This window comes from Phocoena phocoena, chromosome 1 (genome assembly GCF_963924675.1).
Source record: "Phocoena phocoena chromosome 1, mPhoPho1.1, whole genome shotgun sequence".
Taxonomy (NCBI): Eukaryota; Metazoa; Chordata; class Mammalia; order Artiodactyla; family Phocoenidae; genus Phocoena; species Phocoena phocoena.
In genome coordinates, this window is record NC_089219.1 from 6,987,205 (window position 1) to 7,004,273 (window position 17,069).

The 17,069-nt window shown below is 57.7% G+C and overlaps 1 protein-coding gene across 1 annotated transcript; it reads left to right on the forward strand.

Moving 5' to 3' along the window:
* The first annotated feature begins 221 nt into the window (after window positions 1-221).
* H6PD (hexose-6-phosphate dehydrogenase/glucose 1-dehydrogenase) lies at window positions 222-16,560 on the forward strand. The gene is made up of 4 exons (XM_065894281.1): window positions 222-839; window positions 2,001-2,118; window positions 13,668-13,937; window positions 15,197-16,560. Exons 1-4 carry the CDS (start codon window positions 222-224, stop codon window positions 16,558-16,560), a joined length of 2,370 nt encoding a protein of 789 aa, XP_065750353.1.
* Window positions 16,561-17,069: the final 509 nt, after the last annotated feature.

The window sequence follows — 17,069 nt, forward strand, 5'->3', positions numbered from 1 at the left end:
CCGCCGAGGCAGAGAAGCCAAGCTGCTGAGGAGGGAGAGGGAAGCTACGGGACTGTAACACCTTCCTGAGAACAAGGTGTCTGCTTCTTGCCGGGCAGGAAGCGTTTGATAACCTAGAAGTGTGCTTCCCTCCTGCATCGCAGCCGCCTGAGCCGTGTCTGATCCTTCCTTGTTCCTTGTCTGTCTCCCCCATGTGCCCCAGGCACGCAGGCGCTTGGAATATGCTCACGGCAGCCGTGTGCATGGCCCTGCTGGGCTGCCTGCAGGCCCGGGAGCCCCAGGGACACGTCTCCGTAATCCTGCTGGGAGCCACCGGGGACCTGGCCAGAAAATACCTATGGCAGGGGCTGTTCCAGCTGTACCTGGAGGAGGCGGGGAAGGGCCACAGTTTTCGCTTCCACGGGACTGCTCTGACGAGCACCGAGCAGGGCCAGGAGGTCATAGCCAAGGTCCTGGAGTCCCTCTCCTGCCCCAGGGACACAGCTCCCGGTCGCTGTGCTGAACTCAGGGCTCAGTTCCGGCAGCTGAGCGAGTACCGCCGCCTGAAGACTCCTGAGGACTATCTGGCCCTGAGCAAGGACATTGAGGCCCGGGTCCAGCACGAAGGCCTCCGGGAGGCCGGCAGGATTTTCTACTTCTCGGTGCCACCCTTCGCCTATGCAGAGATTGCCCGCAGCATCAACAGCAGCTGCCGTCCAGGCCCGGGTGCCTGGCTGCGCGTTGTCCTCGAGAAGCCCTTTGGCCGTGACCACCGCTCAGCCCAGCAGCTGGCCACAGAACTTGGGAGCTTTTTCCAAGAGGAGGAGATGTACCGGGTGGACCATTACCTGGGCAAGCAGGTGAGCCTGCAGCTAGGAGCCTGCTGGGGTGGAGGGAGCTGGTGCAGGTAGACCCCGCCCACAGGGCCACACTGATGGCGGAATTGGTCCTGAAGGCGTCGTGAAATCGGGGCTCCCACGGTCATCTTGACTGTGGGCAGGAGGTAAGAGGCCGGAGGAAAGGCGGTGAGTGGCAAGGGCAGGACTGCTTGGCCCATGTCCACGTGTCCAGCCACCTGTTCTTTAGTGTATCCTGTCCTCTTTGTTTCCCAGCCAGGGTTCGGGCCCTGATGTCTCCACGTTGCCCTGCATTCTCTGCAGAGGGGGCCCTGAGACTCTGGGGTGTGGACCTGGCTTCCAGCTGGGCGTGCTGCGGGAATTAGATGTAACCACCTTACTCCGCACCCATCGGCTCTTTCTCAGTATCTTTTTCTTCCTGAGTTCTGTTTTGAACCAGAAGGCTGGTAACGAGATCTTAAAATGTAATAGGGACCCTAAGTCCATGCTTCTCATCCAGGCCCTGTGGTGGAGCGAGGGGCTGGCCTCCTGGGCGATGCTAGTCAGCTGGCCAGTTCTCTCTGAACATACCTTCAGGGCCCCTTCGGGACGCCTCTTCCCGGAAACCACAGCAGAGAATACACGAGCACCTGTGTTCTCTGGTGCCGACCAGGACGTGGGCCCAGGGCCACGGGGGCGGGGGGGGCGGCGCACCATGTAGTCATCTGGGGCAGAGGCATCGCCTTCCGTCCAGCCCTATTTGGAGTTGCAGTATTCCAAAGACAGGTCCTCAGGCCACTTGCCCATCCTGCTATGTTTTTTCACTTGTTTATGGGAAAAATTAGAAAAACAAAACCCAAAACTGGATGGTATTCAATCTGAAGCTTTTCTTGCTCCATTTTTAGTGTTAAAATATCTCTTTTATTAAAAATTGATGATAACAGAAGATAGAGAATCCTTAAATATTTTCTTTCTTTGCAAACTAAAAAGCTGGTAACCCTGTATAGGTGACGGAGAGGCTTCTGGAGTCCCTACTGGGCTGTGAAGCCCTGGCGTCCAGGGACCGCTGCTCCTGAGAGCGTCTCTTCTGAGCAGGGGGCAGAGAGGCTGGGGGCCCTTCCTTGGGTCAGGGTTCCCTCTTCGTTCTGAGAGGAGCCACAGCACCACAGTCTCCTTCCCTGGCAGGTGGTGGCCCAGATCCTGCCTTTCCGAGACCAGAACCGCAAGGCCCTGGACGGCCTCTGGAACCGGCACCACGTGGAGCGGGTGGAGATCATCATGAAGGAGACCGTGGACGCAGCAGGTGCGTGAGTGGTCGCCGCCCCGCGTCTGCTGTGAGGCGTCGGCCCGCGGGACTGGAGGGTCTGCCAGGCCCCCGCACCTTGGCCAGTGCTCAGAGGGGAGCTTTTGCCGGTGTGTGGTCTCCCTCCAGGGCCTGCCGTGTGCCCAGCTCTGGGTCATGCTATACCCCGGGGTGCCTGCAGGCAAAGCCCACGAGGTCGTCGCTGCCCTTAGGGAGCGTGCAGTCCCGTTAAGCAGCCTTGGCCCAGGTGCTGAAACACTGGCCGGCAGTGAACCCTGGGAGGTAAGCTGGCTTCCCTGTGAGTGCGGTGGAGACCGGCAGCTCGCACGAGGGCTCCCGGGCTCGTATGCAGTGCTCGTACCAGCGGCCCTCTGCCTTCTCCTCCCCCTGCTCGCCTCCTGTCCCTCCTGTGCATTCGCTGTCAGCTCACTGGTCACTCGGTTGGGGCGCCCTCTGCTGACCGTCCCGACAAGGTCCGCTTCTGCCGCACGCTCAGCGCACGTGCCTCCCTTCCCTGCCCCTCTGTGCTCTTGGCCTCGTCTCATCCCCGCCCCATCTGTCTTTCCCAGCGCCTCGCTGGCACCTGGCACACACCTGGGAAGTGCTGACCAAACACCACAGGAATGAGCGGTGTTGACCTGGGAGTAGGGACACCTGAGTGTCAGGCCTGTGTCTGCATCCGAGTGACCTCAGCACGCCCATTCCTGTCCCTCATCTGTGAGGCCAGCAGGTTGTGTCAACAACAGCAGCTGAGGCCCCTTTGAGCTCCAGCGTTCCGTGATTCCGTCACGTCTTGTGAGCATTGACTGTGTGTGTTCAGAGCATCGGTTCTAACCCCAAATCATTAAAGCTAATTCTTACTGTGTGCTGATGCCCCCAGTAGCCGTATGAGATGGGCATTGTTATTACCTTCCACCTACAGACGAGGTTTGGTGACGAGCCCAAGGTCACGGCCGGAAGTGGTGGAGCCGGGTCCTGGTCCAGGCAGTCTGGCCCCGGCACCAGGCTCTGCACCACTGCAGTCAGCTCGTCCCCACCACTGTGTTCCGCAGACTGGGCGGCAGTGCCGGAGGCCACCGTCCCCACCCCACAGTGTGTGCCTGGGCGGAGGAGAGGGCCCCTCGGGCCTGGATGGGGGACCAGGAGGTCTGTCTCTTTCTCTTTCCCTCGGTGACTCTCTTCAGCTTTCTCCCCTTTGTCTTTGAACGTGTGTTTAGTGCTATAGAAGCTCTCCGGGGGCTGCAGTGATAGGGAGGCGTGAAACCCAGCCGCAGTCCCCTGATACCTCGGGGGTTCACTGGGGGAGGTGACACATCAGGACAGGCTCCACAGTGAACGATGCACATGGTGCTTTGGGGCCGGGGCGGTGGGCTAGGGTGTCAGGCAGGAGGCAGCCCTCGAAGGGCTTTGCTGTCCTTTAGGGGAGCTGCGTTTCTCCATCTGGAACCCATATGAGAAAAGAGGTGCTCTCCCCACTGCAGTGAGCCTTCGTGGGTCTCGGGGATCCTTCCCAAGCCTCCCACGTTTCCCCTCCTGTCCTCAGCAAGGGCTCAAGCCGTGGGTTTCCTCCTTGTGCCTGTGTGTGTTGGGTGTCGTGGCAGGGCTGAGGGCTGGGCTGTGCCCTGGCTTCATCTGCAGAGAGATGAGCTATAGATCCGGCCCTGAGAGTGTAGGGCGGGATGGGAGGAGGCCTCTGTCACCCCAGCTGTGGGCCAGGGGCAGGGGCCAGCACCTCTCTGCCTGGGCTTGACACGGGGTCTTCTCTCCTAGCCCATTTCTGGCAACTCCTTCCCGGGCCCACCCTGGGTTGGGGAAGAGCCGTGATGTCTGGAGTTACCAGTTGGCGTTGTTGCCTCTTGTTTCTTCCAACCCTGCCACCCCATCCTTCTTGCTATCTGAGGTCATTTGCAGGATCCCTGTGGAGCCAGGGGCTAGGCAAACTGCAGGCCTGCTTATCCTTGCAAAGGTACCTTTGGATGTTGGAGAAAGGAAAACAGAAGGCAAAACAGAAAGGCAGGGAGAGGCCTGGGCAGGCCTACGGCAGGGAGAGTCTCGGGTTTGAACGGCAATGTAACAGCTGAGGTCCAGGAAGGAGGGTGGCGCCGCGCCTCTGCCTTCAGGGCTGCTGTGTGTGACCAAAGCTCAGGCCCTGTTGCCTTCGGGGTGTGGGCTCCGACAGTGGATCTCACGGCTGCTAACCCCAGAGCACGTGCTGCTCCACTTGGCCCAGAGGCAGAGAGAGACAGAGCAGGGCAGGCGGCGGGGACCCACCAGCCCTGAGGGGCTTGCAGCCAGAGGGGGATAGTTCAGCCCACTGTCCTTGTCAGAGGTGGCCAGCAGGACTGCAGCTGTCCTGGGTGCTGGGTCTCCCTGGTTGGCCCACTTATCTGCTGGTTGGATACACAGGCGTTGGTAGTGTATGGTGGGATGACTTCCTGCCTCTTGCTCATCCCCGCAGGGTGGGGCTGTGGACCTGGGTCCTCGGTAACAGTGAGAACAGAGGGTCTCTTCTCCTCTGTGCCTGTGTCTGTCTCTTTCCCTCCCTGCCCCCCACCTTCTGTCTGCCTGTCTCTCTTTCCCCTGGGGCTCGGGGACCCAGAATGACAGGCTTCTCTGCATCCCGAGGAGGCGGCCTGGTACAGCCCTGTGGCCCCAGCACAGATCCTTGCTCTCCCCTCTGCGTCCTGTTTTGGAGCCCATCCCCCAGGGAGGTCCTGCAGGAGCTGGGGACCCTGCAGCCGCCCCACCATGGCCAGTAGGCCCTGTCCCAGCACATCAGGGCCTTGGCTGTGCCTCCTCGTGGGGTTGGGGGTGAGAGGCTGCAGGAGGAAAGACTGCCCTCCCCGCCAGAGGTCACAGTGTCTTGATGTCGTTTGATGAGCTCAGCAGGCGAGCTGCCGCAGCAGGACTGAGCATGGCCAGCAAGCGTCCAGGCAGGATTCCGAGCCGCGTGGTCTGGCCGTTAAGCAGGAGGACAGAGTGTGGCGGCACTCCCCCTGCCCCGCCCCCCTCGCTGACTCCTGTGCCGGGAGGCCCGGGATGGCCCAGCTCCTGGTGGCAGCCTAGACTGCGGCCTGAGTGCTGGGAACGGAGGGGCTGCGGGCGCTGGCACGGGGGCTTCTGAGCTGCATGGTGGTTTGGATGTCTCCCCGGCTCCTCCACTCCGCGGCCGTAGCCTCTGGCCCAGAGGAGTTTGCTGCAGTCAAGGCTGCTGCATAGGCAGGAGGGGGAGAAAGCAAAGGGGAGGTGGGAGAAGTGGTCCTTCTGCAGCCCCAGCGCCCAGCTCGCTCTCAGCCTCATCTGGGGTACCCCTCTGGGGAGTCCCCATCCAGCGAGCCCCTGAGCGCCACAGAAACCCTGGGTACCTGCCGGGGTCTCCTGAAGCAGCACTCCGGGCTGTCCAAAGCGTGACCTTGTCTGGGCCACTAGCCTGTGTGTGGAGGTGACCCCTGCCGGCCCTCATCGCGGCCACTGGGAAGGGCTCTGCTGAAAGGGGGGCTGGTCACTCATGGACTGAGGTGCAGCTGTGCAGGCCAGGCTGCCCTTTCTTCCGGGGGTGCTGGGATGTGGTCCCAGGTCGGTGGCCCCTCAGAACCCAAGCTCCTAACCACTGCGCCTGCAGCCCCTCTGTCCAGGCCGTCGGCAGTTGGCCTTCCTGCCAGGGTGTGCTCGGGCTGTCTCTCTGCTGCCCTAGATTCCCCTCTGGCTGGAAGGCTCTTTTTTTTTTGCAGGGGAAAGGAGGGAGACTTCTTGAGGACAGTGTAGCTGTCACTGCTTTGGGAGGGTCCCTGTTCTGACATTGGCATGATGCACGTTGACCTCTGAGGGCTGGAATGATCATTCCGTACCCCTCACTGAGGGACCAAGGCAGCCAGCACCCTCCCAGGTACACACCAGCTGTCTTGCCTCCCAGCCTGGTGTGTGAGGAGGGGCTGAGAGGTCGCTCAGCTCCCCTACCAGCCGTCTGTAGGGCTGTCTGCAAGGTGAGCCCAGGGCAGCTGCCGGGCCTCCAGCCCGTGGACCCTCACTCTCCTTGGCCCTCCACCTTTTTATTTTTAGCCGTCCCAGAAGCTACTGGTAGAGATGGCAGCTGGCTTTTAGTTTTTTTGTGTTTTGCTGGGAAGATCCGGATCTCCCACAGTGTGGAGGCAACGAGGAGGGGGTTTCCGGTCCCAGCTCTGAAGGCTGCATCTTGAGCACAGTCTCTGCGTAATGATGGTAACGCCTGTTACCTCTCTCGGGATTGCTTTAAGGATGAAAGCAGATAATGTGCATGGAAAGACTACAAAAGGACATGCTCTTCTCCTCCCAGGTTGGCAGGGAGGGGAAGCAGCAGTGTTCTCCGTCTCTCTGGGCTCCACGTGGCTTGTAGGTGACTTGTGTTGGGTTATATAAAGACCCGTAATGGATCTGCAATTCTCTCTTATGCCCATTTTTTTTTTTTTTTTTTTTTTTTTTTTTGCGGTACGCGGGCCTCTCACTGTTGTGGCCTCTCCCGTCGCGGAGCACAGGCTCCGGACGCGCAGGCTCAGCGGCCATGGCTCACGGGCCCAGCCGCTCCGCGGCATGTGGGATCTTCCCGGACCGGGGCACGAACCCGTGTCCCCTACATCGGCAGGCGGACTCTCAACCACTGTGCCACCAGGGAAGCCCTCTTATGTCCATTTTTCACGTAATATTATCTCTCTCTCTCACTTACATATGTATTTAAATTTCCATGTATTGACAATTTGTGCAATATATACCTTTCAGTAGCTCTGTGTTTCTGTTCAATTCTGTTTATATCACAGAATATGAATTATTCTATTACTAGGCATCTCAGTTTCCACTTTTTGCTATTTTAAATAGTACTTTGCACGCTTAAAAAAATTTAAGATACGATTGACACACCGTAAAATTTACCCTTTTTTAAAGCGTACAATTCAGTAGTTTTTAATATATTCACACAGTCACGCAGCCATTATCTAATTCTAGAACATTTATGAGTGTTCTAAGAAGTATTTCTTCTTAAAGTATATACTTCTGAAGTGGAACGACTAGGCCAGAAGGGTGAAAACGACTTCATGGCGGTTATTACATCTTATCGGACTGTTTTCCAGAAAATTCTCAACAGCAGCGTCCATCACTAGTGGTATTCCTACAGCTTTGCCCGCATCGGGCGCCCCTGTCTCCCCTGTTCCTGCCGGTTTGGTAGGTTTGCAGCAGCTCTTCTCAGGCGTGTGGGACACAGCTGCTTCTGCCTCACGTGGGGTGCCGCCCCGTGAGGTTTCAGAGGGCAGCACGACCAAGGGGCAAAGTGACGGGTCTCCTGTGCTTGTGATCCTGTGACTTGGACGAGCTCTGGGTTTCAACAGTTTGGGAGCCAAGTTCATAGGGGTCTTTGTTCCTGTCGTCCTACCTGGTCATGCTTTATTCTGTCCTTGTTCACGTGTTGATGGGTTTTTACCCCTCAGCTTTCAACCTAGGAAGGATGCTAGGAGTCATTGTGGATCATTTTCAGGAAAAATCAGTCCACAGTAACTGGTGGTAACCAGAAGAAATCACATTGTTGGGTGCCGTCAGGAGGACCAGCCCCTACTTTCCTCTCCCTGCCTGTCCCCTCCGCCATGAGGTGCCAGCCCTGGGCCTCATCACTCCACGTTAACTGGAAGTACAGCTAAGCAGGAAAGGATCAAAGTCCGCAAATGTATGGGCCGTGCTAAACACAGGCGCACCTCCACCCCATCCCAAAGCTTGAGATTAAGGAATGAAGGGAGCTCTCTTTTACACAGCGGGTAATAAACCTATGAATGCGTTCTCCCCAGGAGTGAGAGAGGATAAAAATAGGAAGGGGGCCATTTAGGGATTTGCTGAACTAATGACTAGTAAGCAGATAACAGGGCTTTTTAAGACTCTGCTGTATTCTCTCCATAAAGAATTCATCTGTTCTCAAAGCTTTAATTATCCTCTTTACACTCTTTAATCTCCTGTATTTCATTGATTCTAAGACACACATTTTTACATATTTGAACCTCTCTAAAGCTGGGTTTACTGTTGATGGGGTGATATCGTTGAATTGGCAGCCTATTTCTTAGTGGTGACAAAATAATGATGCTTTCACCATCATTGGCATCTTTGATGTGATGAGATTTAGTCTATCTCCAGCATTCATTGCCTTCCCAAGCCCTAGTATCATACCTCCAGCTGCCCTTTAGATATTTTCACTGGGTGTGTATCACCACGTCAGACCCAGCAGATTTAGAACTTAAACCATCATTGCATTTTGCTCATGAGATACCGTCTGCTTTTTCTAACTTCTTTATTTTCAAATGGTGACGGTTCTCTGAGTTGCCCAGCTGGTAGCCTTTCTCTCACAGCCCCTGTAGTAGTAACGTTGGCCAATGTTCATTAGTGTTCCCTGTGTGCCAGGCACTGTTCCAAGCCCCATTAATCCTCACAGCAGCCCTACAAGGCAGGTACCGTGACCAGTCCTCTTTTAAATGTGACGTAGAGCCACTCGCCCGGGGTCACAGGGCTGAAAGGTGGCAGAGTGGGTCCTTGAACCCGAGCAGCCTGGTTCCAGAGACTCCAGATCACAACCCTTGCACTGCCTTTCATGGATCCAGCCCACGACCGTGCGGTCTTCACTCACGCACTGAATAACGTCTCTGTGTTTCACTGTTTGCTCTGGCCCCTGTTACTTCCTTTGATTGCAGCAAAAGCTGCCCCGTTGATTTCGTTTCCACCAGTCCCCTCTCTGTTCATCTTGCCAATCAGAGATGGCTTAATCTTCCCACAGCGCCTCCTTCAGGGGTCCACTTCCCTACTCTTCACACCGTTTTAAAAAAAGTTTTATTGATATACAACCCACATATCATACAGTTCACTTATTTAAAGTTTACAATTCAGTGGGTTTCGGTGTATTCACAGAGCTGTGCACCCGTCACCACGATCAATTTTAGAACATTTTCATCACCCCGCAAAAGAAGCTCCGTACCTCTGATTTCCCCCTGCCCCCAGCCCCTGGCAACTGTTAACTTACTCTCTGTCTCTATGGATTTGCCTATTCTGGACATTTCATGTAAATAGAATATACAATACGTGACTTTCTGTGTCTGGCTTCTCTCACTAAGCGTAATGTTTTCAAGGTTCTCTGTGTCAGTGCTTCATTTCTTTTTCTTGCTGAATAACATTGTCGTGTGGATGGATGTACCACATTTTATCCGTTTATCAATTGGTGGACATTTGGGTTGTTTCTACTTTTTGGCTATTGTGAAGGGAACTTTATTTTTATTTATTTATTTATTTTTGGCTGCGTTGGGTCTTCGTTGCTGCGCGCGGGCTTTCTCTAGTTGCGGCGAGCGGGGGCTACTTTTTCGTTGCGGTGAGCGGGCTTCTCATTGCAGTGACTTGTCTTGTTGCAGAGCACGGGCTCTAGGCATGCGGGCTTCAGTAGTTGTGGCTCATGGGCTCTAGAGCGCAGGCTCAGTAGCTGTGGCGCGTGGGCTTAGTTGCTCTGTGGCATGTGGGATCTTCCCGGACCGGGGCTCCAACCCGTGTCCCCTGCATTGGCAGGCGGATTGTTAACCACTGCGCCACCAGGGAAGCCCTTGGCTATTGTGAATAACGCTGCTCTGAACATTCATGTACAAGCTTTTACGTGGACATATGTTTTCACTTCTCTTGGGTATGCACCGAGGAGTGGAATTGCTGGATCATACAGTAACTCTGTTTAACTGGTGAGGTCATGAACTTTTAATAGCTCCTCAGACCCCTCCGTCTAGTTTCCAAAGCCCTTTCCATCTGTTCTCGGTCTCTGCTATTCCGAATCACAACCTGGCCGCTTCTGCCAGACCAGGCTCACCCTCACTGTCTGACCTGCGTGTCGGGGCCTCTGATCTGCGGCCCATGCTCCTCACCCCAGCTAGGACATGGTCCAGGGGCAGAGGCAGCCCACACATATATTTCTTTGAGACACACAGCGGCTTAAAAAATCTGAATTATTTGTGCAAGTGAGATTATACTTAATGATCCAGATTTTCATGTTCTCTAAAAGTTGCAAGATTTGGTCACCGTGGGCCCACATACCTGTGAGGTACCCCCCGCCTGACTGCAGCTGAGGGACACAGCCCTACCTCGTCCTTCTCACATGTTTCCTGGCCTGCTAGGTGCTGGGGTCCCTGACCTCTTACCTAGACCCATCCCTCCAAGGCCCAGCTCGGCTTGCTGCTTTGACCATCGCGCTCCACTTCCGAAAGCCGCTGGAGCTCGTGCTGCTCGGCTCCACACAGGAGGCTGTTCAGATGGGAGTGCTGGGCGGCTACAGGGGGGCTGTGACAGCACGAAGAACTGCAGGCTCTGGGGCCAGCTGCCTGGGTGCAAATCTCACGTTTACCCCCTTCTACCAGCTGTGTGACCTTGGGCCAGTTACCTGACTTCTCTGAACCTCAGTTTCCTTACATTTTAAGATGGGGGTAGCAGTAGGGACCCTTTATCTATTGTTACTGTGTGGGGTAAATGGACTGATATACATCTGTTATTATCAATATTATCATTACTGTCTTTTTCCTGACGTCTTCTCAGTGGTAGTGTGCGAACTTTGGAGACCAGACCACGCCGGGGCTGGGAGCTCAGCCATGGCTTCTCAGCGGCGGGCACGCTGGGCTGGTTGTCCTGTGCGTCTGGGGTTCTGCCTCCTCGGCCAGAGCTGCAGCTTCACACTCCACCCCTGAGGACGAGGGCACCTTCCCACAAGCCGGCTGTGGGCCTCACTTCCTGCCCCGCAGCGCTGGCACCGCCACCAGGCCCAGCCTGTGGGGCTGAACTCAGGGCAGGTGGTCCCTGCTCCCCGTCCAGCTGGCTCGAGAGAGATGGCGAGCCGGGTCAGGGCAGGTGGGCCGGGCAGGTCTGAACCGGGAGCCACTTCTTTTTGTTTGTTTGAATTAAATATTGACCAGATAAAAGAGAATGCTTACACAATCTAGGGAAGATACGCAGAACTATGTGTGACGAATGCCAGGGTACCTGCCAACCTTGTGTCCCTCCCCCAGTCCCTGTCCTTTGCGTTCCAAGTTTCAGGTGGACTTTCCCCTTGCTTCTCTTTATTGTTTCTATGTGTGTCCGGTTCCCTAAACAACGTGCCGTTTCATTTCGAAGAGCCGTCACACTGTGTGTGTGTGAGAGTTGAGTCTTTCTGTCCCTTTAACCTGCATTCACCATAATCTCTCCAGATCTGTCTTCTAATAACTGACTTTATTTCCAGCTGTTCCTAATCCATAAAACCCATCTATGGAATTTCTGATTTCCCCTTGTATTTTCCATTGATTGAAATTCTGTTTATTCTGGTCATTTTATGTCATATTTTCATAGTTAATTTTTAGCAAAGCAATCAGGTTTCTTTCTCTCAGCATTGTGCCTTTGAGGTGGATTCCTGACGATGTGTGTGTGTTCACTTTCTCGGCCATACAGTGTTCCGCGATGTGACTGCAGCAGTGCATCTGGTGCTCGGGATGCAGCAGGGAGCAGACAGATGCAGTCCTACTCTGATGGAGCTTCAAGGGTTCCAGGGAAGACAGATAAACAGGCACCGAGTTAGTCAGGTGAACTGGCCAAAGACAGGACCCCCAGGAGGGGACGCCCGGAGGTCGGTAAAAATCTCCTAGAAGCTGAGACCCGAAGGGAGAGTAGGAGTTGCTGGGTGGGAGAGCGGGTCCCATCTTACAGGTGACGCCCGTGAACGTTGGGTAAATGACTGCTCTTCCTACTGTGATGGCACCTTTCTCTGTACGTAAGGCTGTGATTGGCCCAAATCTTGGCAAGTCAGCTGAATGTGAGCATGTCGTCTGAGCTGCTGTGTGTTTGGACCCTAGGCCTTCAGACCACCGCGTTGTATGTATTCGAGACGCTGATAATCAGAGTTCATGCCAAGGTCTGGAGGAGGGAGAGTAACGTGTGTGGTTAACCAGCTCCTGACTCTGCTTGTCCTAGCCCTGGGCCTCTGATTCTTTCCTCTCGCGTAGAGCCAGGACAGTCATGGTAACCTCCGCGCAGGATCTCGTGGGTGTGACGGGGACAGTCGTGGTACCCTCCGTGCAGGACCTCTTGGGTGTGACGGGGACAGTCGTGGTACCCTCCGTGCAGGATCTCGTGGGTGTGACGGGGACAGTCGTGGTACCCTCCGTGCAGGATCTCTTGGGTGTGATGGGGACAGTCGTGGTACCCTCCAGGATCTCGTGGGTGTGACGGGGAAAGTCGTGGTACCCGCCGTGCGGGATCTCGTGGGTGTGACCGGGGGGCGGGTGCCTAGCATCTCCGCACTGTCCCAGGCACAGCAGGCGTCAGTGTTGTCACTGCCGGGCTCTGTGATCAGTGTTCTGTGTGTCACCCTCTTTTAGCCTCTCAGTAACTGTCCACCAGGCAACTTGCCGTCTCCACCTGTATGTCTAAAGCTTAAAACGAGCTCCTGGTTTCCCCTCTACCAGACCATCCCTCTCCTAGTCTCCTCATCTCAGTAGATGCCGCCGCTGCCCGTCTGTGCTGAGGCCCGAGTCCTAGGAGTTGTCTCTGGTCCCTCCCTTGCTCGTACTTGCCCGCATCGGTCAGCGGGCCCAGTCAGTTCTGACCCCAGAAAGGATCGTCCGCTCCGTCCAGCTGCCCTTTCGATGCCACTTTAGCCCAGGCCCCACCGTCTCCCGCTGGGCAACCGTACAGGCTCCTCCTCGGTCTCCTCTTTCTGTAGCCATTCTCCCCGCAGCAGGCTGGGCGGGCGTCCGTGAATGTACGGAAGAGCTTGTTGTGTGCTGCTTCCGACCCTCCAGTGGCTTCCCCTGAGTTTAGAAACAAGTCCAGCCTCGTCCCCAGGTGCTCCGAGCCCTGCCCTCCTGCCTGCTCTCTCCCGCTCACCTCCTTCTGGGCGCCTGGCGGCCGAGCTTGTTCCTGCCTCAAGGCTTTTCCTCTCAAAGCTCCCCTCCATCTGGAATGTTCTCCCCAGCTTCTTGCAGGGCTGCCTCTTCAGGTCTCAGAGGGGCCCGCCCGTTCCCCTCTGTCACGAGCTCTGTCTGTAATGTCTTTGTTGGCTTTTCTCCCTCCCATCTTTCCTCCCTCCCTCCCTCCCACCCACCCATTGTAAGCTGCCTGCAAGGACCTGTCTGTTGCCTGGCGACTTGTGCGCTTGGTAGCGGGTGGCAGTGAGCCCCATTTGATGGCAGGATGCAGAGCAGAGACTCAGAAGTCAGGTAACTCGTCAGAGTCGTGCGCTAGCAGGCCGCCCAGGCCCTCGCTGTAACACGCAGGGCCAGACCTGATGGCCAGGGCCCAGGATCCGTGCATGCAGTCTGGCCTCTGCGGGGACCAGAGCCTTCCCCAGGCAGGTGCCTGGAGACGCCCAAGGGGCCTGACACCTCCTGGCGGAACGGTTCTCGTTGAAAGGAGGTGGCTCAGAGACGCCCACGCTCCTTCCTCCCGCTGTGCTGCCCTGTGGCCCACTCTCCGCACCGGGGACCCGAAGCACAGGCGGGGCTCCTGGCGCTCGTCGGGGAGCTGCTTATGACCTTCGCCCTCCTCCCACTCAGGTCGCACCAGCTTCTACGAGGAGTACGGCGTCATCGGCGATGTCTTGCAGAACCACCTGACCGAGATCCTCATGCTGGTGGCCATGGAGCTGCCCCTCAACCTCAGCAGCTCGGAGGCGGTGCTGGGGCACAAGCTCCAGGCCTTCCGGGCCCTGCGGGGCCTGCAGAGGGGCAGTGCTGTCGTGGGCCAGTACCAGGCTTACCGCGGGCAGGTGCGCAGAGAGCTGCAGAAGCCAGACAGCTTCCACAGCCTGACGCCGACCTTTGCAGGTGGGCTCCGGGGCTGGGCACGGGCTGCGGGCCGCCCCCACCCATATCCCCCAGACGGAAGCACTGCTCCCAACCCGGGTGCCCTTCAGGTTGGGTTGGAAGGGACTTGAAGTGGGGTTTTCACAAGGGTGCTCAGTGGCGAGTAAGAAGTACCCCTGCCTCTCTGACCTCCCGCCAGCTCAGAGCCGCGGGTCACCTGCTGGCTCCCTCTGGGCGGAGGACACCTCAGTGGCGGTCTCCATTCAGTCCACGTCCACGGATCCTGCCAGGGCTCGCCAGTCTGGGCTCAGACCTCGCTTTGCCCTTGTGGAGCTTACATCAGCCCCCAGAGAGGCTGCAGGCCTGCCTGCTGCAGCCGGGGGCACCCCCAGCGGGCAGGCACCACGCGGGTCAGGCAGATGCCCGGCGGGGCCGTCCTCTGGACACTTCCACAGGCTCAGAGCTTTCTGGGGTAACAGCCGCCACAGCTGGAGCAGCAGCTGCTTGTCGGGCACTGACCACGTGCTGGACTTTATATACGTTATCTCATTTAACCCTCACGTGTACAGGCGCATCAGGCAGGTGTGATCATCACGCCCCGCTAGAGGTGAGGAACTGTGAGGCCCAGTCAAGTTGCCAAAACCTGCCCAAGGTCACGCAGAGACAGTGCGTGGGAACTTGAGTCTGGAGGGCACTCGGCGTCCGGCTCTTACCGCCGTGGTCCCTGCTGCAGGTCTCCTCACCTGCACGGCAGTTCCCCACTGGCCTGTGGCTGAGAGCCCTGTCCACCCTCCCCTTCTCCCTGTATGTGACGGCCTCAGCGCGTCCTGAGTGCTCTGCAAACAGGAAGGAAGTCCGTTTCCCTAGGAACCCACACCCCCCTCAGTCAGGATCGCTGCTGCCTTGCCCACCCTCCTTGAGACTCTTCTCAGAGCCTCTGGGTTGGAGCCTCTCAGTCCAGTTCCCCTTTGCTTGGGGACGATGACTCTGAGAGGTGCCTCAGGGAGCTGGGTGTCCGAGGTGGCCCCAGAGGCTGCTTTTCAAGCACCGACTGGGCAGAGATGGTAACAGAAGAGGTGAAAGATGGGGGTGAGGCCAGCGAGGCCAGGGGTGCCCAGAGGAGGGCTCGGAGAGGGGAAGGCTTGCTGGCAGGAAGGAAAGGAGAGGAAGGCGGGTGGGCCGAGAGGACCTGGTTCTTATGCTGGAGCATCACCTCCACTGCCCCCCGTCACCCCAGGTGTCCTCGTACACATCACCTCCACTGTCCCCTGTCACCCCAGGCGTCCTCGTGCACATAGACAACCTTCGCTGGGAGGGTGTCCCTTTCATCCTGATGTCCGGCAAAGCCTTGGATGAGAGAGTGGGCTACGTTCGGATCTTGTTCAAGGACCAGGCGTACTGTGCCCAGAGCGAGAAGCGCTGGGTCCCGGCCCAGAGCCACTGCCTTCCTCAGCAGATCATCTTCTACATTGGCCATGGTGAGCTCGGCGGCCCAGCCGTGCTGGTCAGCAGGAACCTGTTCAGGCCCTCACTGCCCTCTGCCAGCTGGAAGGAAGTGGAGGGCCAGCCTGGGCTTCGCCTCTTTGGCCGCCCTCTGTCTGATTACTATGCCTACAGCCCTGTGAGGGAGCAGGACGCCTACTCCATCCTCATCTCTCATATCTTCCACCGCCGGAAGGACTCCTTCATCACCATGGAGAACTTGCTGGCTTCCTGGGTCTTCTGGACGCCCTTGCTGGACAGCCTGGCCCACGAGGTCCCACGCCTCTACCCAGGAGGAGCAGAGAATGGACACCTGTTGGACTTTGAGTTCAGTGGCAGCCACTTGTCCTTCTCCCAGCCACCACTGGAGCAGCTGGTGCTGGGGCCGGATTCCACTCCGATGCCCAGCGACTTCCAGGTTCTCAGGGCCAGGTACCGAGACAGCCCGCTGATATCGGCCTGGCCGGAGGAGCTGATCGCCAGGCTGGCCGGCGACATCGAGGCTGCAGCTGTGCAGGCTGTGAGGCGCTTTGGCAAGTTCCACCTGGCGCTCTCGGGCGGCTCGAGCCCCGTGGCCCTGTTCCAGCAGCTGGCCACGGGGCACTACGGCTTCCCCTGGGCCCACACACACCTGTGGCTGGTGGACGAGCGCTGCGTCCCGCTCTGGGACCCCGAGTCCAACTTCCAGGGCCTGCAGGCTCACCTGTTGCAGCACGTGCGTGTCCCCTACTACAACGTCCACCCCATGCCCGTGCACCGGCGCCAGCGGCTCTGCGCCGAGGAGGACCAGGGCGCCCAGGCCTATGCCGAGGAGATCTCCACCCTGGTGACCAACAGCAGCTTCGACCTGGTGCTGCTGGGCATGGGCACCGACGGGCACACAGCCTCCCTCTTCCCTCAGTCGCCCGTCGGCCTGGACGGCAAGCAGCTGGTGGTGCTGACTACGAGCCCCTCCAGCCCGCACCGGCGCATGAGCCTCAGCCTGCCCGTCATCAACCGCGCCCACAAGGTGGCGGTCCTGGTCATGGGCCGGATGAAGCGCGAGATCGCCATGCTGGTGAGCCGCGTGGGCCGCGAGCCCAGGAAGTGGCCCATCTCGGGCGTCCTGCCTGACTCTGGGCAGCTGGTGTGGTACATGGACTATGACGCGTTTCTGGGGTGACGGTTGCCTCTGCCCTTCGCTCACCCCCGCGCCTTCCTTCACCCGCCCTCTCTCCGCCCTCTCAGTCCTGCCCCAGCCCGCACGCCCTGCTCTCTGGAATCTGATGCCTCGTGGTCAGGCTCCCGGAGACGAAGGACAAAGGCCTTCCCCAGCCCCCGTGACCGTCCCTGCCTAGTGGTGGTGGGTACACACCGGAACAAGGAAGAAATGGAATCTCTGCCCTTGAGAAGCTTCAAATCCAAGTCAGGAGAGAAATGTCCACCTTAAGGAAAGACCGGCAGCAGTTAACATGTGAACACCAACCAGCGCAAAATAGGACGGTCTGAAAGCTCCCTGCATGAGCAGGAATGTGGTGGGCCGAGGTTAATGGGGGGTTTCCTGCGGGCCGAGACCCTTCGACCAGCTCTGGTGGAAAAGTAGGACGTGGACGGTAGAGAGCAGGAGCCCAGGCGCCAGTGGCCCTGTGCCCCCCACAAAGCAGGCTGCCGGGAACCCCCACCTCTGCTCCA

Excerpts from the sequence above, each read along its gene's own strand:
- H6PD (XM_065894281.1), top strand. The coding sequence starts at position 222 with ATGCTCACGGCAGCCGTGTGCATGGCCCTGCTGGGCTGCCTGCAGGCC. Across the intron at positions 2,119-13,667 it reads GGAGACCGTGGACGCAGCAG|GTCGCACCAGCTTCTACGAG; the intron begins GTGCGTGAGTGG and ends CCTCCCACTCAG. Across the intron at positions 13,938-15,196 it reads CCTGACGCCGACCTTTGCAG|GCGTCCTCGTGCACATAGAC; the intron begins GTGGGCTCCGGG and ends CTGTCACCCCAG.